The sequence below is a fragment of the Canis lupus genome, chromosome 21 (assembly GCF_003254725.2).
Source record: "Canis lupus dingo isolate Sandy chromosome 21, ASM325472v2, whole genome shotgun sequence".
Lineage (NCBI taxonomy): Eukaryota > Metazoa > Chordata > Mammalia > Carnivora > Canidae > Canis > Canis lupus.
The window spans coordinates 51,018,473-51,043,376 of NC_064263.1; the positions used below are offsets into that span (position 1 = coordinate 51,018,473).

The 24,904-nt window shown below is 38.8% G+C and overlaps 2 protein-coding genes across 2 annotated transcripts; one reads left to right on the top strand and one right to left on the bottom strand.

Annotated features, from left to right (window-relative positions):
* Positions 1-1,012: 1,012 nt before the first annotated feature.
* Positions 1,013-7,107, top strand: LOC112667985 (membrane-spanning 4-domains subfamily A member 4A-like). The gene is made up of 7 exons (XM_025460023.3): positions 1,013-1,213; positions 3,869-4,004; positions 4,395-4,529; positions 4,734-4,790; positions 5,428-5,544; positions 6,398-6,499; positions 6,887-7,107. The coding sequence occupies exons 1-7, from the start codon at positions 1,143-1,145 to the stop codon at positions 6,968-6,970; spliced, it is 702 nt and encodes a 233-aa protein (XP_025315808.3). The 5' UTR covers positions 1,013-1,142; the 3' UTR covers positions 6,971-7,107.
* A 2,535-nt stretch (positions 7,108-9,642) lies between these two features.
* LOC112667808 (membrane-spanning 4-domains subfamily A member 3-like) lies at positions 9,643-24,358 on the bottom strand. Its single transcript, XM_025459857.3, has 7 exons — positions 24,238-24,358; positions 21,125-21,462; positions 19,798-19,929; positions 19,024-19,080; positions 18,073-18,216; positions 16,878-16,979; positions 9,643-11,510 (listed from the first exon to the last, which is right to left on the bottom strand). The coding sequence occupies exons 2-7, from the start codon at positions 21,278-21,280 to the stop codon at positions 11,370-11,372; spliced, it is 732 nt and encodes a 243-aa protein (XP_025315642.1). The 5' UTR covers positions 21,281-21,462; positions 24,238-24,358; the 3' UTR covers positions 9,643-11,369.
* Between the last annotated feature and the right edge of the window lie 546 nt (positions 24,359-24,904).

The following is a 24,904-nucleotide window of genomic DNA, read 5'->3' on the forward strand; positions in this document are numbered from 1 at the left end:
CAACATGTGAGGAAAAAAATGTTTGTATTTACACAGTTGAAAATGGTAAAATAATTAATATGAATAAAAGCCACACATTATGATAGAGAGTGAAAAATGCTCTTCGAAGACGAAGGAAAACGTGATAAAATGCATATTTTAAAAACACAATCATAATATATTAGTGAACTTGATTAAGGACAACTTTGCTTTAGTCTGCCCATATCCTAACAGAATGCACTCCCTTTCACAGACTTTCAAAACTGGAGAAAGATATAAGGAGCAGAGCACTGAAAATCAATCCCGAAAAAATCTGATTTGTATTTAATGTTATATTTTGTAGAAAATAAGTGGAATAAATTAAAAAAAAAAACTTTTTGGATCTGATTTCTATCTCTTGATTCTTCTGAAGCAATTGGTTCTCTGATTTAAAAAATTAATTAATAAGCCATAAAATAAATGGAATATCCCCCTTGATTTTACAAATTGATGGGACCCAGAGCTGAGGGGTAAATATTTGAAATATTTGTGTTGGAAAAGACACTAGAACATCACATGTGACATCTCAAGTAAAATCATAATCATAATAAGAGTAGTGGTTGCAGAGTTCTCTAGTGTGACCAAGAGTAGAGAGCTATCACAAGGGTTGGTTAGTGACTTTAAATAGGCTCCACCCGGGGCATGGAGCCCAGTGCGGGGCCTGAGCTCAAGACCTGAGCCCAAGAGCAGGATGCTTAGCCTACTTAGCCACCCAGGCACCCCAGCAACTTTTTTTAGTATATCCAGTCATAGCGGTTAGTGATTTTCGTCCTGATGTTTGTTAACAAGTGTTAATTTGTGGTAATTTAAATTTATTCTTAGCTGCAGTTTGGGCTTTGGGATAAAAGTCAATCACTTGTCCTCATGTGACTGAGGTTTTGATATGAAACACCTTAAATACGGTACTTAAGAAAACCGCCCAGGAGGGCAATCAAGATCTGAAAGCAAGTTTCTGTTGGTTTATCCTTGGCTTCGCTATCTCATGCAAGCACTGGTTTAATTCACGAAATTTCCTTGCAGCTGCCCTGTGGTAGGCGGGGTACGATGACCCACAGGAAGCAACAGTGACTGCAGAGCTGAAGGTGGTCATCCCACTACTCTTCAGATCAGACTCTTCAGGGGAAATGGTTTTAAGGAACGATGGTCAGGAGGAGCTCTCACCTCCCATTTGGTGCACTTCTAGAGAGATGCAAAGGTAGGCAGAGCTCATTTTCTATTCTCAGCTTCTAGGAAGAGTTCTGGGTTCAGCTATTGGTGGGTGACATGCGGGAAGGTGGGTCAAAGGTGTCTGGTAAAGGCTGAGGTGAGAATGAGCTTTGGGATGAGTTAGCCTGCTCCTGACCAGGCTTTCGAAGGGCAGGTTCTCACCTACGTGGGCGTGAATGTCCAGGCTGCGGAATTGTGCCCCATTCAACGTTTACTTCAAAGGGAAATATTAGCTAACTTCCAGAATAAATGGAATCTGAGCCAGAGAAATTGAAGGAAGGGAAAAGGAAGAAGTGGCAGGCTAAGGGTATCAGTAGAACCCCCCCTTCCTGGTAAATGACTCTGCTGAGTCTATTCACATGCGGAAGGCAGCTCAACACACCCCGGCTTCACCCGTGACCTGATCTCACAGGGAAACTGTGAGAACTTGATGATGTAAGGAAACTTCACTAGCCCATCCGTATTCCCTGTGTAATGATAGAGATACTGCTCTTTTAGGGAGCCTGGGTAGTCAGCCGGTTAAGTGTCCAGCTATTGATCTCAGCTCAGATCTTGATCATCTCAGGGTAGTGAGTTCAAGCCCTGTGTTGGGCTCTATGCTGGGCATGGAGTGTACTTAAAAGAAAAGGGAAAGAAATATTATTCTTTCTTGAGACACAGAAGATCATATGCTAACATGTTTTGACATTGCCCCGTAGCTATAAGTTTTAAACACATGCAAAAATTATCTGGGACCCAATGTAACCTGAGGTGGCAAGTTTAGGTTTTGTCTTCAGGATGTTTTACTGAGACCTGGATCCTGATCACTGAACAGATAGTCGCCAAGGCTCTGTCCGTGTTCTTTTTCCCAGACAGAGGTAGTGAAGCTACTGTTCGAGTCTATTTGTAATGATCCCTGTTTGTGTGGGAGAATATGCAGGAATGAGCACTTTTTTTTTCCTTTAAGGCAAAAAAATGACACAGAAACTAGGAGATACAGACAAACGAGACTCATTAGAGGTCACATCAGAATGAAGGCAGAGTCTGTCCAGCAGCGTGAGCAAGGGTGCGTCAGTGATTTATTGCCACAGTAACGGTGCATAACAAGTAGCCCCCGAAACTTACTGGCTTAAAGCAACAAACACGCATATTGCTGACAAGTCTGCACGTGGGTGTGGATGGTTCTTCTGAAATCCCCTGGGGTCACTCACACGCGTGAGGGTCCATAATTGCTGCCTGATTTGGGATGACTCCCCCCGAGATGAAGGCTACGACTTCTCTCATTTCCAGTGTCTCTTATCCTCAAGCAAGGGGGCCCAGCTAGTTTTTCTTAGCCACGCATGAGCTCAAGAGCCTGTGCTTTTAAGATATTTGCTGATATCTCCTTGGCCAAAGTGAATCACAAGGCCAACATCAACATTGAGAGAGGAAGAAAATATATTCCACCTTTTAACGGGGGCAGCGGCAAAGTCATGTGGCCCTGGTGTGAACGCAGGGAAAGGGAAAGGATAAAGGCTGTCGGTGCAACAAACCTGTCTGCAGGGCTGCTATGCAACAATGAACAAGAGCCTGAAGGCCATTTGGAGTTGGCCCGGCCATCAGAGCTTCTAATAAATCGTCACTATGCTTGTAGCAAAGGGCAACATTAGCGAAGGCCAGTTTGCCAGAGAAGGTGAAGTCTCATTTGGTTCAAACATGGAAACGCCGACTGACATTTTCCGTACATGGAAAGTGAAGATTCTCATTTTACGTAGTTTCTATTCCCGTGCACTTACACATTCATGATATAAATTAAAAATGTATTCTCTTTTACTGTATTGTAGGCTTCCCATTGACAGGAATCATGTATGTTTGGTTCATTGCTATATTCCTAGCAACAAAACCTATAATAGGGTCTGGCACATAGTAGATATTTAATCAATATTTGTTGACTGATGGAATGAGAGGATAGTACTCTTGTGAACAGCAGCCACGATACATGGCTCTTACAGGATTCTACATGATTCATTTTCCATCAGTCATTTTCTTCTAGAAGATATAAATGTAAGCATTCTGTGTGTATATTTATTATATCAAGTTTTAATAATAAAACAATTTTTAAAAATGATGCTAACTATCTACTAAGTACTTAGGAGGCACCAGGTACCCAGTTCCCAGTTTTATGCATACAGATCTGTGAAATCATAGACGTATGACAAACAATAGGAGGCAGGTACCACAATCACCCCCTTTTTATGATTTTATAATTTATTTATTTATTAAAATAATTTATTTATTTATTTATTTGAGAGATAAAGAGCTAGAGAGCTGGGGGGAGAGGCTGAGGGACAGGGAATGAATCTCAGGCACATTCTGCACTAAGCATGGAGCCCACCTTGGGGCTCCATCTCATGACCCTGAGACCATGTTCTGAGCTGAAACCAGGAGTTGGATGCTCGATTGACTGAGCCACCCAGGTACCCCTCCCCCACCATTTTATAATTTTAAAAACCAGAGCATGGAGATGGTTTATACAGTGCGTGACTGGAATTATAACTCTGGTAGAGTAACTTACCAGCACAGCAGACTGCCTCATGATACCATTCTCCCCAAAGGCCGCTTTTCATGTCTAGAAGAAAGGGGTTGGAGAATGAGTCTGTTTTCTGTAAAATGTTTACATTTACAGTGCTAGAGACTGTGTTAATACACCAGAAGGAACACCTGGAGGGTTTGGCCCGAATCCTCTACAGAAAAACATCATCCAAGAAGACCAAACAGACAACCTGAAGACCTTCCTGAAGGGGGAGCCCCAAATCCTGGGGGTGAGTGAGCTTGGCCTCCAAGCATAGTATTTGCGGAGATAGCGGATTCCAGAGAGGAGAACAGTTTTCCTTTGTGACGCCTGAGCCATGATTAACTGTGTCCTAAGCTGACTCCATAAACCTCTCAGTGGCAGGAAAGAGATTTCTTTTAAAAAAAAAAAAATCAGAAGTACTGTAATCTGAAAGGAAAATGCATTTCTGCAATGAAAGGGGGAAAAAAAGTTATCCTAAGATCTTTCTAAACAGCCTTGCACTTGAGGAAAGGCCATGGACTCCTAGGGGTTTCATCCTGGGAGCCCTTTCAAAACCAGTTGTGTGTCAAGACCACAAAATCTTCTTCCTAGAGACCTGCAAGCCTCATGCTCTGAGCGTCTTCTTCTTCACTCCCAGGTGGCCCAGATTCTGATTGGTCTGATGAAAGTGTGCCTGTTTGCTACAAATCAGTGTTTCTATTATTCTGACTTCAGTTATTGGTGTCTTCCCTTGAGCATGGTCTCAGGATATCCGATATGGGGATCCTTCTTTGTGAGTACACCTTACCTTCCTCAGTGATAGCAGTCTGCAAATATTCCTTCCAGCCTTCTCTTTCCAAAACCCAATGACTTGACCTGGGATTTTACTTCTTAGAGCAAAATATGTGACTAACTGCATTGGGGTTCGGATGATCTCTGGTACGGGTGGCAGTGCAGGGGCAGGCCCACCAGGCTGAGTGGCTCCCTCCATTTTTAGTTCCTTATATCCGGAGCGGTGTCTATTGCTGCTGGAAGAAACAGGACACTGAACCTGGTAAGTACTTCCGGGGCCCAAAGCACAAGCAGAATCAGGCAGCAAAAATAAATAAATAAATTAAAATTAATTAAATTAAATAAAAAAAGAATCAGGCAGCAGGTGCGCTCTAGCTCAAGACAAAAGAAATTAAAAAAAAAAAGACAAAAGAAATAATCCCCAATTCTCTGAATCATCTGGGCTCTACGGGGTCATGGCAAATTCTTCCATGAGGAAACTGAGGTTTGACGTACTTTTTCCACCCCTATTGTCTGACATTCCGTCCCTGGGATTAATTTGTGAACATAGAATCCAATGCTTCAGCCCATGCTCCTCCTTCTTTCTTAGACTTCGGGGAATTATTTGAGAATGTGTCTTCAACCCCTTAAAAATAAGTGAATGTGGGGATCCCTGGGTGGCTCAGCGGTTTAGCACCTGCCTTTGGCCCAGGGCGCGATCCTGGAGTCCTGGGATCGAGTCCCACGTTGGGCTCCCGGCATGGAGCCTGCTTCTCCCTCTGCCTGTGTCTCTGCCTCTCTCTCTCTTTCTGTCTATCATAAATGAATAAATCAATCTTAAAAAAAAATAAGTGAATGTTTTTGTGTTTTCCAAAGAGAAGAAGAGCGTGAAACAGGTGACACCGATCATTGTCTTCCAGATCAAGGGCAGCCTGGGAATGAACACGCTCAGTGCTGTGGTTGGAGGAATAGGGACAATCATATCAACAGTAGAACTGACTGTGGAACTTAAGTCAGAAAGAAGGTGTCTTATTTTTGTAAGTGTTTGCGAGCTGCTTTGATTTTCTGAAACTCTGTTTATATTATCTAAATGTATATTTGCCCGAGGTGATTGTCTCTTAGTTGATCCTGGCGTATCATGACAAGCCGGAAGATCCAGGACTCTGATCTCATGGGGAGAATTTTCAGCCCCTTTCTGCTGGGACCTACCAGGATAGTTACCTTTTTTCTCTCATTCTTCACTGAACAGAGTTACATTAGAAAAAATTTTTTTTTACATTTTTTAAAATTTAAATTCAATTTGTTATACATATAGTATACCATCCAGTGCTCCTAAGGATCTTTTTATAAAGTCTCCAGGTTCAAGTTGAGATGGCAGCAGGCTGCTGTGCTGGCTCAGTGAGCTCAGTGTCATTTGCAGGGGGTGGTGGTGGGGAGGAGAGGCAGGGCCCCAAGCCAAGATGCTCAGAAACTCCGGGGTGTGCTATGTAAAAGGAAAGGACACTGATGTCCCTTTCCTAGGCCTGGAGGTTCCCTGATCTTTAGATGAGAAAAAAGCATAAACTCATACAGGGGAGTGGTTATAAGGAAAAAAACTTGAAGCAGACAACATAGAGAATTTCTAAACCAAAAAAAACTAAGGAAATACATCTGATTTAATCTGAATTTCCCTGCACTTATAGAGATCCAGAGTAGAACTCCTCTCAGTCATTTTAGGATCTTCTTGTCAATTTTTCTTTTTTGGTTTGTTATGAGAAAGAATGTACCTATTTCTAAAGTGGAGGAAGAGTCAGATTGGAATCAGATAATCCAGGGCCTGCAGAAGCTCCATCTATTAATTATATTCCTTCCCTTTTTCCCTCTTTCCTTGTGGCATCTGTTTCTTTTTAGAGGGCATTTGAGACTGTGATACTGGTCCTTTCCCTCCTGGAAGTCAGCATCGCCATCTCTCTTTCTGTGTTTGGGTGCAAGGTGACCTGCTTTGTCTCGCAGGTGAGTGCTCAGGACCTGAGGGAGGGTTCACATTTGGCGAGTGATGCTGAGTCTGTGTTTCTGTTTCTTTCACTGGCTCTTCTCTCTGAACCGATGGGAAAGATAAAGGAGCAGAGTGAAGGAAGGATGGCTGTGATGTGACTTCTTCCTGAAACTAGAGAACACAGCAGCACGCAGAGATAGAGCTATGGCAGGTGTTTCCAGGAGTCTCATAGATCTTGCTGGATATTGATCTTTATCTAGTGAGGGTCCAAGGCCCTGAAAGAACAGATACTTAACTCTTAGGTCCCAGGATACAGAAAAGAAGGTGTTCCCAGGATAGATGTGAATCCCTCTAGCTGAAAGAGTACGTGCATAACTCTGTGTGTGATTCTCAATCTCCAACAGGTGGTGGTTATCCAGTCAACCAATGACAAGTTGCCCTCAGTAACGGCCCCTTATGAACATGTTTATGAGGAGCTGGAGTTTTAACAGAATTGTTCCTGCTTTTAGAAAAGTCATTCATTGTGCGTCACTGAGTCAATAATAGCTTGCCTGCCAGGAAGTGCTCACATCTGTGCACAAGAACAGTTATTACAAAACCAAATAAAATACATTTTTTCCCTCTATTGGTGCTGATTGTGATTTTGAATCCCATCCTCCCACATCGTCCCATAACCAATCATATGCCTGGGATGCACAGTATCATTTCTCTTGATAACTCTTAAAGAAACTATGCCGCACACACAGGAAAGTGAGCAGATCACTATAACAGCTGGCCAATTTCTTTTTTTTTTAAGATTTTTATTTTTTTTTTTTAAGATTTTTATTTTTAAGTAATTTCTACACCTAACAGGGGCTCAAACTTATGACCCAGAGATCAAGAGCCACATGCACTACCAACTGAGCCAGCCAGGCACCTCCAATTTTTAGATAAATAGGAAGAGAACATCCTCATGTAACCAGCACTTGTGTCAATGAGTTAACATTATCAAAGTTCCTGAAGACTGAGTGCTCCTTTTCACTCACTAAGATCCCCAGGGTAACTGCAGTCTTGACTTTTACAACCAACGTGAGTTTTATCCATCTTTGAATTATATAAAAGGGAATCTGTGATCTGTATAACTGAGTATGCGTACTGAATATGGCTCCTTTCTTCTAGCGTGCTCGTGAACTTCACTCATGCGATTGCCAGTGGCAGTAGTTTATTCATGCTGCTGAAGATATTCTATTTTAAGACTTATGGGACAAGCTATTACCTATTTAGTATTGATGAATATTTGAGATACTTCCATTCGGGATGAACAGTGCTGTGCACGAAAACTGTACCTCTATACCTTGGTACAAGTATGTGTACAGTTCCACTGGAATTGCTAGGTCATATCCAAATTGCACATCACACACACATGCCTTCTAGCAGTCCTCTGAATTCCAGTCACTGTACATTTTCACCTTGGCATTTGTGGTTTTCATTTTAACCATCTTGATGTAGTTGTTCACATTGTAATACTTTTAATATTATCTATTAAAAAATAAATGGTATTTTTATTTTTATTTATTTTTTTAAAGATTTTATTTATTTACTCACGAGAGACACAGAGAAAGAGAGAGGCAGAGACACAGGCAGAAGGAGAAGCAGGATCCATGCAGGGAGCCCAACGTGGGACTCGATCCTGGGTCTCCAGGATCACACCCTGGGCCGAAGGCGGTGCTAAACCACTGAGCCACCCGGGCTGCCCAATAAATGGTATTTTTAAAATGATTTATAAAAAAAAAAATTGCAAAAGATAGTAATGAGTGTTCCCATACAACCCAAATCAGTTGACATCTTACATTAGTGTAATGAACCAATATTCATACATTATCATTAACTAAAGCATTATTACTATTATTCAGATTTCTTTAGTTTGCAGTGAGCGCCCTTTTCCTGTTCCAAGATCCCAACCAAGACACCACATTGCATTGGCTGCCATGTTTCCTTAGGCTCCTCTTGGCTGTGACGATTCTCAAGACTCGGGTTTTGAGGACCTTGATAGTTTTGTGGAATCCTGGCCAAGTATTTTGTAAAACAGCCCTCGACTGGAGTTTGTCTGACTTTTCTTTCTCATGATTAGACTAGTGTTTTGAGTTTGGGGAGGAGGGTTGCAGAAGTAAAATATATTCTTATCATAACCAATCAAGGGCATATATTATCAACATGATTTACGCTGTTTATGTTGACTTTAATCACCTCCCTGAGTAAAGTTTTTCGGTTTTTTCCACTGTTACCTTTTTCCTGACTTTTATGCTGTACTCTTGGGAAAAACGTCACTATACAGCCATTGCGTGCAGCCCAGACTCAAGGAGTCAGGAGTTATAATCTACTGCGTTGAGGGTGCAGTAGCTACATAAATTACTAGATATTCTGTGCTGGGATTTTATCTATTTTCTCCCACTTACTTATGCACTCAATTATTCATTTGTATGAATTCATGAATATTTACATATACTTTGGGTTATAATCAAATGCTACCTTATTTTATTGCTCAAATTATTTCTATTTTGGTCACAGTGGCTCCTGTGTCTCTTTGAACCCCATCGTTGTGTCTCACTGTGTGTGAGCCCTTCCCTGTTTTATGGCACCACCATATTCTCAGGCTCATCTTACGGAGCTAGTGCTCCAGTTTTGGAATCAGCCATTTCATCAGGCAGCCCTGTTTCCTTTTATTGGAGAATGGGATTAGAAATCAAGATCTGGGCTCTAGGTATGGTTGTTGCTATTGGTATGTCATTTCTTTCCGGTTCTCTAACTTAACAGAGCAAAGAAATGTGCATATGTCTATTAACTCACATGTCTTGGTTGAGCTACTATAACAAGATATTATAGACTGAGTAGCTTAAACAGCATTTATTTCTCATAGTTCTGGAGGCTGGATGTCTGAGATCAGGGTAGCAGCATGGTCAGGTCTTTTCTTGGCTTCTAGATAGCCATTTTCTGATTGTATGCTCAAATAGTAGAGAACAAAGAGAGAAAGCAAACTTTCTCATATCATTTCTTATGAGGTATTCATTCCAGATCCATCCTTGTTGCCTCATTCCCTCCCGAAGGCTCCTTCTCCAAAAACCATCACATTGAGGATTAGAGTTTCAGCCTGTGAATTTGGGATGGCGGGGGGTGGGGGGGTGGTACAGATGCTCAGTCCATAGCACCATGTTTGTACACATCTATAAAAATTTTTATCCATAGCCATCTGTTATATATGTTACATCTGGTTTGAAAAGAAAATCATGAGAAGTGCTAAAAAAAGACACAAGAAGCTCCACAATTTTTACACATTTTAAAAACTATTCTGTGACCCATGGACTATTCAGAAGTATGCTGTTTAATAATTTCCAAATATATTGAATTTTCCACTTACCACAATTCTCTTATTATCTGAGAACATATTTTGTATGATTTCTTTTCCTTTAAATTTGTCGAGTTGTGTTTCAACACAGGAAGTAACCAATACTGGTAAATATTCCATGAATATTTGAGAAAAATGTACTGTTGTTGGATGAAGAAGTCTATAAATGTCAATTAGATCAACCTGATTGAACTGCTGCTCAGGCCATCTATACCATCTATACCTTTACTACTTCTCTGCCTGGTTGATACACCAGTTGCTGTCAAAAATATGTTGAGGTCTCCAAATATAATGGTGTATTTGTCTATTTATCCTCTTAATTTTCTCCATCTTTTTCTTCAAATGCTTTGGACCAGCCACAAGTGGCCATTGAACACTTGAAATATGGTTACTGAGACTAAGAAAATAGACTTTAAATTTTAAAAGATTTAAATAATTTAAATTTAACTTGCTATACATGTATAGTGGCTACTGTAGTATGTAGAACAGGAATGGAATTGTTTGATCTCATGGGAAATAGTATTAATTTTATTAGACTTTGAAAAGTTTTGGTTGTATTATTCAAGAGGAATGGGGTAATGCTTTGATTAATTGTCAGTGGGTCAATTAAACAACACAAGTTTTTATATATGACTATTTACATAAAATATCATCAGAAAACCTTAATGTACTTAGAATGATGCAGTATAAATAATTAACCTAACATGATATTAATAAAATATTATAATCTATAGTACCTCATATAGTTAAAAGTTTGGGATTTTTTTTTAAACCTATATTAACTGTTTTCCTTGATAGATATCCCAATCTGAACTGAGTAAGCACAAGCTAGACCATTTGAGAGATAAGCAAACTGATCTTTAGTCAGGGAAGATGCACATCCAAAGTCACAGAGTGTAAAAATGATGGACCAAAGACTTCATGCAAACAATTTTCACAATTACTTCAGGAAACTCTATGTTTACTTCAGTGGTTTTCATCAAAAATTAAGCTTCTTAACTTGATGTCAGCCTACATTTCCTGTCTCCCACACAGTGCTGGGAAGATGACTGTTTAAAGGATTGTGGCAAAAAGTGACACTTGCTTTTTCTAGAACAACTAATTGCTAAAGGTCCAACTTCTAACATTTTCTTTCCCTATCTTGAGAAAATTAAAAAAAAAAAACTTTTTGAGATATTGTTCTATTTGGTAGAACTCATATCAGTGTGCATCTAAAGTGAAGTAAAGAACATGTAAAGTAGATAGCAAATGAACTTCTGATGTGTTAAGCCACCAATATTTCAAGGTTAAGTTTTGTAACAGAGCATAAACCTAGTCTGTGATGACATCCAACCCTAACAAAAAAAGTGGCAACAACCAAAATCTCAATGTTATAAATGCTAGTTGCTCTCTTTGTGACCCTGAACTCTATGCTTATGTATCTTCACAGGTGTGTATTCATGCCTCAGTGGCCACAGTATGAGCTTCTTGCTATCACTGTGGATCCAAAATACAGAGGTGCAGACTCATATTTGTTTGTTAGTATCTGTGGGATAACGTGAAGGTGTATCTTCTTTGCGTTCAAGTTCTTGATATATTATAGTTTGAGGCAACAAGTCTTGATAAAGACCTTCAGAAGGTGATTTCCAGCAAAGCAATACATAAATCTGTAAATAAGCCAAAGAATAATCTTTAAAGTATGTAACATAAGCCATTAAGAATAATATAATCCAAGTCCTCAATGATTTGTCTCCAAATATATGCTCTCTTACTCCAAAGATAAATTGGGTGGACTTTGGGCCCAGAGGAGCCCACTGGCTGCTCTCCAAAAAGGAAGAAGATAAGGTCAATTTCAATCATGACTAAAAGTACCCAATGATTCAACAAATGGTGTTGGGAAAAAAACAGCAAAATGTAAAGGAATGAACCTGGACCACTTTCTTACGCCATACACAAAAATAAATTTTAAATGGATTAAAGAGCTAAATGTGAGTGAGACATGAAACCATAAAACTCCTAGAGTAGAACACCGGCAGCAACATCTTGGACGTTGGTCATTGTAACTTCTTTCTAGATATATCTCCTGAGGCAAGGGAAACAAAAACAAAAATAGACTATTGGAACTTCACTGAAATGCAAAGCTTCTGCACAATGAAGGAAATAATAACGCTAAAGGGCAACCTACAGAATGGTAGAAGACATTTGCAAGTGACATCTGATAAAGGGTTAGTATACAAAATATGTAAAAAACTGATAAAGCCCAAGACTTCAAAACCAGATAATCCAATTAAAAAATGGGCAGAAAAAACACTCTGGAAAACAGTATGGAGGTTCCTCAAAAAGTTAAAAATAGAACTACCTTACAATTCAGCAGTTGCACTAATAGGTGTTTATGAAAGGATACAAAAATACTAATTCAAAGGGATGCATGCACCCCAATGTTTATAACAGCATTATTTACAATGGCCAAATAGTAGCCATTTGTGGCCAAATGGAAGCATCCCAAGTGTCCATCAACTTATAACAGATTGTGAAGATGTGGTGTATATATACGTAGTATATATGGAATATATATATGCAGTGGAATATTACTCAGCCATAGAAAATAATGAAATCTTGCCATTCACAACAATGTGGATGGACCTAGAGAGTATTATGCTAAGTGAAATGCCATATGATTTCACTCATATGTAGCATTGAAGGAACAAACCAAATAAGCAAAGGAAAAAAGGAGCGAGAGAGAGAAACCAAGAAACAGACTTTTAACGATAGAGAACAGATGGATGGTTACCAGAGGGAAGGTGAGGGAGGGATGGGTGAAATAGGTGATGGGGGTTAAGGAGGGCACTCTTCATGATGAGCACTGGGTGTTGTATGGAAGTGATGAATCACTATATTGTACACCTGAGACTAGTAGTTTTTTTTTTCCCAAATCAATCTCCTTTTTAAAAAAATGTTAATTTAATTTGCCAACATATAGTATAACACCCAATGCTCATCCCATCACGTGCCCTCCTCAGTGCCTGTCACCTAGACATACCATCACCCACCCACTTCCCCTTCTGCAACACTTTGTTTCTCAGAGTTAGGAGTTTTTCATGGTCTGTCACCCTCTCTAATTTTTCCCACTCAGTTCCCCTCCTTTCCCTTATCATCCCTTTCACTATTTCTTATATCCCCCATATGAGTGAGACCATATGATGATTGTCCTTCTCCGATTGACTTACTTTGCTCAGCATCATACCCTCCTGTTCCATCCATGTTGGTGTAAATGGTGGATGTTCATCCCTTCTGATGGCTGAGTAATATTCCATTGTATACATAGACCACATAATCTTTAACCATTCATCTGTTGAAGGACGTCGAGGTCCTTCCACAGTTTGGCTGTTGTGGACATTGTTGCTAATAGTTTTTTAGTTTTATTTACATTTTATTTACAAACCCTTGTGTCAAGGGCTGACTTTCAATAATAGATTGCAGCAAAGAGCAAAGGAACTGCTCTGCTACAAAACAAAAACAAAAACAAAGACAAAAAAACATGCAGAAGCAGGTCATCTATGAATGGTTTAGCACCAAGCTCACCATGAAGGTGAATGAGTAAAGAAAGAAAACTTCCCAATAATGACTTTTTTCCAGATATTTAGCCAGGTATCAGGCTACCTGGCTTATCAGTGTTTAGTCTTGAGGAAGATAAAGGAAAATATAAGCCTACCCATCAAAATAATTCTTGAACAACAGAAATAGGGAGAGATGATAGGGCTTTTTGCCTTCTTTTATCATTTGGGTATAAAGAATGCCAGTCCACCTAATGCTGGGAATTTTGTTTATTTGGTGCATTGCTGATGGGCTGGAAAATAATGAGCTGATAATAGAACTAAGTTTTTGAGTGTCTGAACACAGTAGGTGTGATTATGTATATAAAATGTGAGGTCTTTTTGTATTTTGTATTTGTGATTTGATATTTGTCTCTATAATGAATGATTACTTGATGAGAGAAAAAATATGAGTTTTTTTTAAATAAAGGAAGACTATTGTATTTTCATAATTTTTAAATAATACTTAATCTATGGAACTGTTACTAACATTTCCTTTCTTTGCCTAACAATCTAACTTGTTTTTAAACTAGAAAATGGAGATAAAATTGTGACTGTTTTCTAGGCTTTCTTGCAGCTAAGTATGGACAGATATTTAATTACTATCCAGAAAAATGTGAGAATAAATAGCATGTCTCAGTTTGGAGTTACACACTTACAAAGAAGGGTATGTATTCTCATCCCCCTTTTTCCTTTCTGCTGGTTGAGATGTGGATGTGACAGTAGGAGCTGGAACCTCCTTCATGGATCTAGAGGTGAAAGCCACATTTTGAGAATAAAAGTTCTACCTTTCCATCCCTGTTCTTGGTAAAAGTACATTGCCATAGAGAGCAAAGACCTGGCTTACCATAGCCAGGGAATATTTAAAATATAAAGCAATTCTACTGCCACCTATATCATCAGAGAATAGGATGCAAATACTAAGAAATACCTAAGAAAAGTATCCTCTCCAATGTCTACTGTAGTGATGGACGTGAAAATTAGTGTACAAAGAGCTGGAGAGGAAAAATGAATAAGTTAATACCTCCCAGAGACGTGAACTACACTATAACTTAAGTATTTTATGTCTTTGGGGCAGGGGGAAAGGAATCTTCATAATTCTTAATTCTTGCATAAAAATTATTGCAATTGCTATAGAGCAGTGATTTCACATTTCTCTTTTTTTCTCTCCAGGTTGATGATCATTATCTTTGGTCCATTCCACACTCACATAAAGGATGTGAGTAGAGTGGAGGCAAGTGATTTGTCTTTCAGCCAGCACTGCAATGGGCTACGCCTGGACTTGTTGAAGAGAGCTACAAATATACAAAGACTCCAGCACAATAAATGGTTTGGATTATTGTCCTTTCTGAGTTGATGAGTGTATTCTAGGCATGAGGAGGAAGGTAGATATTTATACGTGGTGTCTATAGAGAAGAATGACATTGAGAACATTACCCATCTTTCTTTAATAATAGAAATTCTATCTACTTTAGCTCAATTTGAGCCTGATGGACTTCTGCAGCATACGTTATAGTTCAATGAGATCACGTGACACGTGTTGGTCCAGTGTAATGCGAGAGGGGAGATACATTTCACCTCAAATCCTTCATGGATCTTTTACAAGAATAAACACGTCTTCCCCTTCTCTGTATCTTTTCTCACTGGGTGTTGCACAAGTATGAAGGGAGGAGCTGTGGCGTGCAGAATAATATGGTGTCATTACTATAGTTATGTTATATCATATGATAAAGAAGACATTATTTGGATGGCCTTAATCTAATTACAGGAGTCTTTTAAGCAGATTATTCTCTGGATAGTAGAAGAAGGAGTCAGAGAGATTCAAAGCATGAGAAACATTTGACAAAGAGCAAGTTATCTGTTGCTGAAATGGAGGGAACACCTTGATAATGTCTGAGAGTGGCTTCTAGGAACTGAATGTGAGTGACTCCTGGCCAATCATCTCAGTCCCATAGTGACGGGCAACAGAATCCTGCCAACAACAATGAGCTAGCAGACCATTCGAGACTTTCCAGAGGTCTGATGTCTCCAGTACATGGACTTCAGCCTTGTGAGATTCTGAGTGGAGCTTCCAGCCAGGTCCACCCAGGCTTCTGATCTACGGAGCTGCGAGGTGGTAAGTCGGTGGTAGGTATTGTTTTAAGTTGGTATGCTTGTGGCAATTCGTCAAGCAACAACAAACATTTATTATGTATTTTGGTACCGGAAATGGGGTAACAATCCAGTACTATTACTATATCTAAGGTATGTGAATGAATATCTAGGATATGGGAATAGCTGTGGAAGTGGGCCGTGGGACAAAACAAGTTTGAGGAAAATTTGAGGAGCAAGATTTTCAAGAACAAAATTTTGAGAAATAAAAAGTACAGAGAAAGCCTAAAATGCTTCAAATTCTTTGTTTACTGGAACTAAAGACATTGAGAATGCTGTCAGTGTGGCTCAGAAAGGAGTGAGGAACACATTACTAGAAACTGAAGGGAAGGTCTTGCTGTGGAGAGGCAGAAATCTAACAGAATGTTGTCTCACGGTCATGTGGGAAGCACAACTAGTAAATGGTGAACTTTGATAACAAACTGAGGAGATTTCCAAAGCATTGAAGGTAAAGCTCACCCAGCTTCTTGCTTACAATAAAAGGTGAAAGGGAAGAATTTCCACCTCTGGGTGACGCCTTTTGCCATGCCCTTGGGTCCCTCCCATCCATGGTCTTCCTTTCCAACTGCCTGTCCTGAGGAATTCAGACTTGCGTTATTTCCCTTAGGATCAGGGAATTCAATGCTCGTGATAAATGTTATATACTTGAAATGAGGGGAGGGGAGTTTTGTTGCCATAAATCTTTCCATTTTCTGTTTGAATTAACCCTAACTGACGCACAGCTGCAGCAGTAATTTCAACACAGAAAAAGAACCAAGTAATGAGGTTGGGAAAGTATGCTACTACTTCTGTATTACCTATATTTGTTACGTGTGATAATAAAATACAAAATTCCAACTCTATTTGTGTTTCTTAGTCTGCTGTATTTTCAACTGTGTGGACCTGCAATAATATATTTAATCTGTTTCAGGTTTTTAAATTAATTATACCTTGATTTTATTATTTTTTGGATGATATGTACTTTGTATATTCATCATACTAAAGAGTATACTTCTCTAGTAAGTTAATGGATGGATGGATGGATGGAGGCACGGATGCATGCATGCATGCCCGGATGGATGTTTGAATTCATGGATATATACCCATGGGTGAGAGTTTCTGTATGGATTAGAGAATTATACACTATGTATTCCAACTGTGCTCAGCACACAACTAGTAGCTCCCAGGTTATCCACAGAATCAGTTATAGCTTATGTTTTTGTTTGTTTTACCCAAGGTAGAAAGAGTTACTGACAAACCACTTCATGAAATAGTTGAAATTATCCTCACTCTTCCAAGAATTGCACTTACCCAGTGAATATTCTCGTCATCCACATTATAACTGAGCATGGAGAGAGGAAGTGAAATTAAAATTTGCAGACAAGTTAGGATCATTAGGACAATCACAAGTCCCTGTCAAAGAAAATAAAATGTCATGCATTACCTTCCACCCTGATGATAGTTTGGAAGGTTTTATTTCAGAGCCTCACATCAGGCCCTCAAAAGGGGACACATTACATTATACAAAATGGTGGCATGAGGTTGGATCTGAACCCAGATGTATATGTGCTGCTGTAGGAAACAAGAGTTAGCATAGTCAATATTCTTGAATATACTAATATAAGATAGGAAGTAAAACTTGATGAGATTTCAGAATTCACAATGATTATTCCACTTACTATTATTATTGGTGGTGGTAGTGGTGGGTTATTAGTTATACTATTATTGAAGTTATTATTAGTTTGCCATAGATATTGGTAATGTTGCCAATGCTTACAAAGTTGGCTCTTCTCAATATACAAAGCAGAAACGGCAGGGGTTCAGATCTATCTCCCCAGTGAGATACTAAATTCTTTTAGTTTTCCAGTGAACTCAATTCTAGTTAAAACCAGAAAGTTTCCCAAATTTGGAATACACTTTAAGGTAAAAATCAAATGACGGTTGCGAAATTTTTTGTCCTTGCTCTAATAGGTGAGATGTGTCTTCCAACATTCCAGTGGTCTTGGCCTCTTTTACAGGTTTCCCACCTGTTTCTTTCTCCTCTGCCTCAGGCCATTCATCTCCATTACTTTCACAAGGCTTTATTGCAAAAAAGCGTCCACTCTCAGGTGGTGGCAAGTCAGAATAAATATTCATTCTCCATGTAGCTTTGTGAAATACTTATTTTTAATTCCTAGCAGTGATGAATATTATGATAGAATATAATTAAAGAATAATAAAGAATAACGTAAAGACTACCCCAATCTTTGACTCAAATTTTAACATCATTCTACTTCTTCACCGCTATTTCTTGAAAAACAAAATTTAGATCCCAGAACTTGGGGATCTTTGCCATTGTAAAGAAATAGTTTTTGTTTTGTTTTGTTTTTTCCCTAAATGTGACACCTGTAGAGGGGCATTTGGAAGCAAGAATTTTGTTCCTCAAATATACCAATGATCATGTCTCATCTGCATCATGCTCAGATAAGCATTCAGTCTGCCCACAATTCAGGAGGATAATACTTACAGTTGCAATTGATTTGATGCCCAAACAGAGAGGTTCCTTCTCGCAATCATGGTGGATATTTTTTGTTAAATTGTACGACAAAATACAGATCCCAGCAATCGAGATGAAGGTGCTGAGAGTGTTGGCGCCTAGATTCCCTCTCAGCTGAAAAAAAAGTAAATAATGAGCTTATAAGTTAAGGGCCAGGGGCTTCTAGACCCTATAAGCTGAGGGGAGAATTCTGACTTAACTTAGCCATGGGATCTACAGGCTTTCATCATTCCTATATGGTCAATTCAGCTCAATGGCAAATCACATTTGGGAGAAGAAAATTTGCAGAAGATGGATTTTTTTTTATAAAAAGATTTTATTTATTAAAAAAAGATTTTATTTATTTATTCATGAGAGACACACACAGAGAGAGAGAGGTAGAGATGTAGGCAGAGGGAGAAGGAGGCTTCCTGCGGGGGCCCCGATCCAAGATCTCCAGGATGGCGCCCTGGGCCAAAGGCAGGCGCTAAACTGCTGAGCCCCCCAGGGATCCCTGATCTTTCTTAAGCACATACCATGGATAGGATATGAAGCATTATAGACATCTTAGCCTCTGTAGTTTTTGACTCTGTATAGCTCTTCCCTCCACCAAAAATAAAAGTTTGCCTTGCTCAACCCTAAGACATGGTTTTCTCTTTATTCACATCGCCCAACCTCATACCATAGAGAGGTTTTAGTAGCTACGTAAATCTTTATTCATTCTTCTTATGGTGACAAGATATGAGGATCACAATTTCTAAAATCCAGGGAGATCCAGCCATAGGATGATCACTTGAGTCATTGGGCCAACGTGACAGTTACAGGATGAAATGTACTACAAAATAATGAATCCCCTGGGGGACTGGGCTTCACACGGGAAGTCAGAGTGTTGTAAGTTCTCATTTTCTTTCTGAACGACAAATGGAAAACTTGTTAGCTTACCAGTGATTTTGTTTGCTTCTTGGCAGACGCAACAGTCAGAGATCCAGAGATGATAAACTGTTTATAAAATAAGAAAGATGTCTGCAGAGTAGCAGCTACGTTCAACTCGCCCTTCCTCCTCGTGCCAGATGCATCTCCCCCCTCCCTCTCCCTCCCCTACTTCCTGGGCCTCCCTTCAGAACTTGGAGGAAAGCAGATCCTTAAAGTGTGTGCAACCACACAATTAAGGTACCATGGTCATCCTTTTATTCTTATGAATAGTAAAATTCCTTTAGCTAAATAAAAGAAGTGGATGTAAAAATCACAGGGGAAAACAATTTATTCAATGTGGAGAAAATGAAATAAAGAGAGTAGATATAACTCAAAGGTAACTCAAAGAGAAAAGGTGAGCTCAAATTACATGGCATTTTTCTCAGTGTATTTGGCCAAGAAGCGTGATGACTTAAAAGGAGGAGCATCTCCCTATCCCCAGCATCTTCTCTGATCCACGTATTAATAATACATTTCAGAGACTCTTCTTCTATGTGTCAAACCCAGGATATTCTCCTCAGGCAAAATCACAAGATTATACCGAATAGGTTCATGCTATACAGTAATGAACAGAACTTAAGGGCTTTATTATAGTAGAATATATATTCAAGTTCAGGTTGGAAATCAGATCTTAACCTAGCATCATTGCAAGCACTCGAGAATTGGCAGGATGCCATACAAGTTCTGTGTTGAGTTGATGAATGAGTGATTAAATGATTATAATTAGAGATGTGGGATACTCACAGACAATGCCCCCCATATAGGGAAGCCTGTGTAAATCGAGAAGAAAATGATTCTGTACGTTTCAGAATCAAGAAGAAGAAATCCAATTATCCCATAAAAGATGCATTTCACACCAATCATAATCTGAGCCACCTGGATAAGAGACAAAACAAGCCAAATTACCAACCACCCAAATTATCAAAAATCCATGTTTTAAAGACAATGGTGAACCTTTTTCAAGAGAGAGAATCACTTGGTCCAAATATCGTGGTCACTCATAGGGTTGACCCCCTTGACTATTATTAAAAGATCTGCTAAGAAGAATCAGTTCCCGGAGAATCTGCCTTTTTTTTTTTTTTTCCAGTGGCCAGCCCATGTGGGTAAACCTTGCTTCAATAAGATATAATCAGTATGAGGCTCATCCAAGAGCTTAGGACTTCTACGGTCTCCTCTTAATGTACCTCCCCATCCCCCATGCCCATATAAACACAGTCCCTTGCTTTTTTTCTTTCTTTCTTTGCTAATGTTTATTATTTTTAAATATAAATTCAATCAATTAACATATAGGGTATTATTAGTTTCAGAGGTAGAGCTCAGTGATTCATCAGTCTTATATAACACCCAGGGCTCCTCCCATCAGGTGCCCTCCTTCATGCCCATCACCCATTTACCCCATCCCCTCCTACCTCCCCTCCAGTGACCCTCAACTTGTTTCCTAGAGTTAAGAGTCTCTTATAGTTTGTTTCCTTCTCTGATTTTGTTTTGTTTTATTTTTCCCTCCCTCTCCCTATGATCCTCTGTTTTGTTTCTTAAATTCCACATGAGGGACACCATATGATAATTGTCTTTCTCTGATGGACTTATTTCACTCAGCTTCACATCCTCCAGTTCCATCCACATCGTTGCATATGGTAAAATTTCATTTTTAGTGGCTTAGTGTTATTCTGCTGCCTCGCTATGCCACATCTTCTGTGTCCATTCATCTGTGGGTGGACGTCCTCTGGACTCTTTCCACAGCTTGGCTGTTGTGGACTCTGCTGCCATAAACATTAGGATGCAGATTCCCCTTGGGATCACTATGTTTGTATCCTTTGGGGTAAATACCTCATAGTGCAATTGCTGTGTCGTAAGGTAGCTCTATTTTCAACTTTTTGAGGAAACTCTAGTCCTTTGCTTTTAATCAAAGTGTTGTACTTCCACTTCACAGAATGGTTGACACAGAATGGCTGACACAGGTCATAACCTGGTGCCTCTATGCCAACCACTTCATTAGCCAGAATAATCCTTCATCCTGAATATATCCTCCTGCTTTTCCTGATTCAAAATTCTTTATTAGTGGTTTACTTACCCCCAGTGCTTTTAGGTTTCCCTTCAGGAATTTCTGCAGCTTGTCTAAGGGATGTCTCAGGGTACCAGATGTTTCTGTCTTTCCCAGTGGGGTACTCTGGTTTTGGTTTGAAGAAATGTCCACAGTCATCCCATCAGAATTCAAAGCTTTGCTCATTCTGTAATAGATCTGTCATCTGATAATAACATCAGATATGTACTGTCATATGCCAAATACTGTTCATTTTATCGCAATGGAAGTAGATACTGGATTTCCTTTATCTGAGGCCTTTATCACGTATGAAGAGAAGCCACTGGCCATGTGATGTTCATTTGTCCGTGCTGGTAACTCTGATATCACTGATGCGATAAACAACAGTGTAAATTAAGGAGAGAGATGACAGAGGTTGAGAAATATCAAAGCCTACATAACTGTAAGATATCCTCCCAAGTTAAGGAAATTTGTAAATCTCAAGTCTGTGGTTTTTGTTTTGTTTTGTTTTTTAGGTTGCATGTGGTCACAGACTTGTACAAAAGTACCCACCATGGGAATTGTGATATATCTATTTAGCCTTATTCTTGGTGGAGTGAAAATAACCTGAGATTTAGAGGCAAACAGATCTGAATTAAAGACATTTCTCTTTAATTTAATTAAATGTATAGGTAATTTATCATCCAATCCAAGATAGTTTTGAGAATGAAAGAGAATAGGAGTAGTATCCATAATTATGCTAAGGAAACAGAGACCTGGGGATACACTAGATAAAAGCCACCATACCTTTAATTATTGTGTGACAAGGGATCCTTGGGTGGCTCAGAGGTTTAAGCGCCTGCCTTCAGCCCAGGGCATGGTCCTGGAGACCCGGGTTTGAGTCCCACATCGGGCTCCCTGCATAGAGCCTGCTTCTCCCTCTGCCTGTGTCTCTGCCTCTCTCTCTGTGTCTCTCGTGAATAAATAAATAAAATCTTTTTTAAAAAATTACTGTGACAAAGAATTTAGTTGAAGCTCCAGGTTTGTCAACATAAAATATAATTATGTTTATGCCTCATAGGTGTGACACCAGAAATGATGCAACCGATTTTCTCAGTATCATCAGAGATGTGATAAATGTAGCATAAATTCTCAGTTATCTTCTCAAGAAGTTAGGCTATGCTTTGGTACTTGTCAAAAACAGTGATGGATTTCCATAGAAGAGCAAATCCCAGAATGGCCACCTTTGAAAACTAACTCATTTTGAACCTTTGCTCCCCAAATATTAGCTTTTTATTTCTATATAATCTTCTACCATATCAACTTTATGACTATGTGCTAACATTAAGTTAAGTTTGAGAGATAGGGGCAGACTCTTCCTTATTGCATTGGTATCTATGAATTCTATCACTCTCCCTAGTATGTTTTAATTTAGTTCTGCTTACACTTTGTATAATTTCTTATGTTTTCTCCTCCCATTATGCTAATTATATGGAATTAGACCCTTAATTGCTTTTGTACAAAATTCCTGGATCAAAGTGGAAACATAGTTTCTGACTTTTGTGGTCCATACCAAATTTATTTTAAAAAGGGGGTGGGGGAGATAGCAGTGTATACTGGTCCCAATAATGTGTGTGTGTAAATTTCTTTGCAGCCCCAATGAAAAGATTAAGATATCATGACATGGACTCTTATGGGACATTTAAGATTAATCCTAAGTATTCAATTTTTCTATTTCCACTAGTTGCTTTCAATTAAGGAGTCGAAACAAGGAATTTATCTTATATGAGAAAGCTGGAAGTGCTAACAAGAACTTTTTTTTTCTATTTCTTAAGTGGATGAGTCTTGTCAATATTTCATTAAAAAAATATCTATTCAATCAGTTATTATATCTTTTTAACATGTGACTCCTACATCCAAAGATGGTAAAAAACAAACAAACAAACCAAAAAAAAAAAAAAAAAACTTGCCCAAGTTCACAGACATATTTATAGATGTGGGACCAAAGAGCCATAGGTCTGATAAGTAAAAATCTTCTCTTTAGATCAAGCCTGGCTCAGACTAACACATCCCCTATTCAGCCTCCTGAAGCTCCCATGTAACAGGTTTGAGTTTTTGAGGGAGCCATAGCTTTCAGTATAACTTTGTTGGGGGGGGAATAAATTGTTGACTCCAAAAAGTATCTCCCATTATTCCTCATTGCAAATGTCATTATTTACTCATTCATTCACTTAATAAATATATTTATTTTCTAGGTTTAAAATATTGACTATAATATTTACTGGACACATTTTGATTCACTAAACTCACTTTAATGATTTTTGTTACAGATATATGTTATTAAATACTGTAATATTCTATCAATCTTACACTTGTAATTCAGCCTTTGATTGCTCCTTGAAGCCACCATCCAACTGTTCAATATTTTGGTAAGATTTTCGCATTTACAGTTATCATCTTTCTAACAAATGCTGCTCTTCCATCTCTGTTGTCTATTTAGAGAATGACATTGCAATATTTCTTGGCTACTCCACAGTACAAAAATTCGCCTTGTTTACCACATTGTCCTCACCTTAAATATTGACGTCAAAGCCCTATTAACCTTTTAAGTTAATATAGCTTCAAACCCACCAAATCCTCTTCGTTATACCTCTACCAGCTTAGTTATAAAACTCTCATGATTCTCACTAAGAATGCCACTGTGAACCTAGCTGGCTTACCATATCCAGTCTTGAAGTGCTGAATTGCACTTGCAGATTGTAACCAAAAAATTTCTGTCACAATTCTAACCAAATTATTCCCCTGTATCTTAAATTGCGTCCGCTAGAAAATAGGGCTGGAGATAAACTTCCTTGTTAATGCTAAGCCTTACTCTCTACCCACTGATGAGTAAGGTGTGCTTGCATAATCAGAAAGTCAGAGAGCAGGAATGAAGACAAGATCAAATGTATCTAAGTCACTGGAACTTTCTCATTACCTTAAAAAAATTCCTGAAATATTAGGCAGTGAGTATCTACCAATGGAAACAAAGGAAGAATGGTCTCTGCCTTGAGCCCACATTCAGTCCAGCCTCAGTCTGTCAGGTTTCACACCTGTGCCTCTCAGAACATAGACAAAAGTACTTTCTGGTGCTCAGGATAATGGAGGAAAAAAAGGTTACCTACCTAGACATGTTCCACCACAAGATGTGGGAGCCTGTAGTCTTCTTAAGCTTACGTCTCTTCTGTATCTATCAAGGACTGTGACAACATATGGGGGAGGAAAATCTATGCTCTGATCTCTGTGTTTCTTCATTTGCTGTATTTCCACACCCAGAATTCCAGATAAGCAGTTCTCATGTGTTTAGACAAAGTTGATACATATCATATTTTGTTGCACAAAATTAGTAGCCTTATTACCATAATCCGCAATACCAATTGATAGTTTTATTTCTGCACATTGTCTTTCCATTTCTTTCTATTAATCTAAAAAAGAATGTATTTTTTTAGCTTACTAAATAAAATTCTTTCCTTTGGAGCAATTTCTAGGAAATTCATATTTTCAACCAACTTCTCTTGGTCTTTGCTTTAGCACCTTATAAACTATACCTTCACTAAAGTAAAATAAACATTAAAAAAACCAGAAAAATAAATATATTTCCAATAATATTTAAATTTCAGGACTCTATCTCAATGATCAAGCTCAAATATACCAAGCAAAGTATTAATATATAACTATATTAAGATGACATTACAATAAAAATCAATAAAATGGATTAAACTTTGTCCAGATTGACCAAGGGAAAAAGAGAAGACAAAAACTATCAATGTGAGGAATAAAAGAAGAGATACC

What these genes read in the sequence shown, in the direction of transcription:
- LOC112667985 (XM_025460023.3), top strand. Translation starts at nt 1,143, where the DNA reads ATGGTTTTAAGGAACGATGGTCAGGAGGAGCTCTCACCTCCCATTTGG. An exon ending in AAAGAAGGTGTCTTATTTTT is followed by an intron (nt 5,545 to 6,397) that starts GTAAGTGTTTGC and finishes GTTTCTTTTTAG; the next exon opens with AGGGCATTTGAGACTGTGAT. An exon ending in TGACCTGCTTTGTCTCGCAG is followed by an intron (nt 6,500 to 6,886) that starts GTGAGTGCTCAG and finishes AATCTCCAACAG; the next exon opens with GTGGTGGTTATCCAGTCAAC.
- LOC112667808 (XM_025459857.3), bottom strand. Translation starts at nt 21,280, where the DNA reads ATGAGCAAAGCTTTGAATTCTGATGGGATGACTGTGGACATTTCTTCA. An exon ending in GAAACCTAAAAGCACTGGGG is followed by an intron (nt 19,930 to 21,124) that starts GTAAGTAAACCA and finishes TCTCTTATCCAG; the next exon opens with GTGGCTCAGATTATGATTGG. An exon ending in GCATCAAATCAATTGCAACT is followed by an intron (nt 16,980 to 18,072) that starts GTAAGTATTATC and finishes TTTCTTTGACAG; the next exon opens with GGACTTGTGATTGTCCTAAT.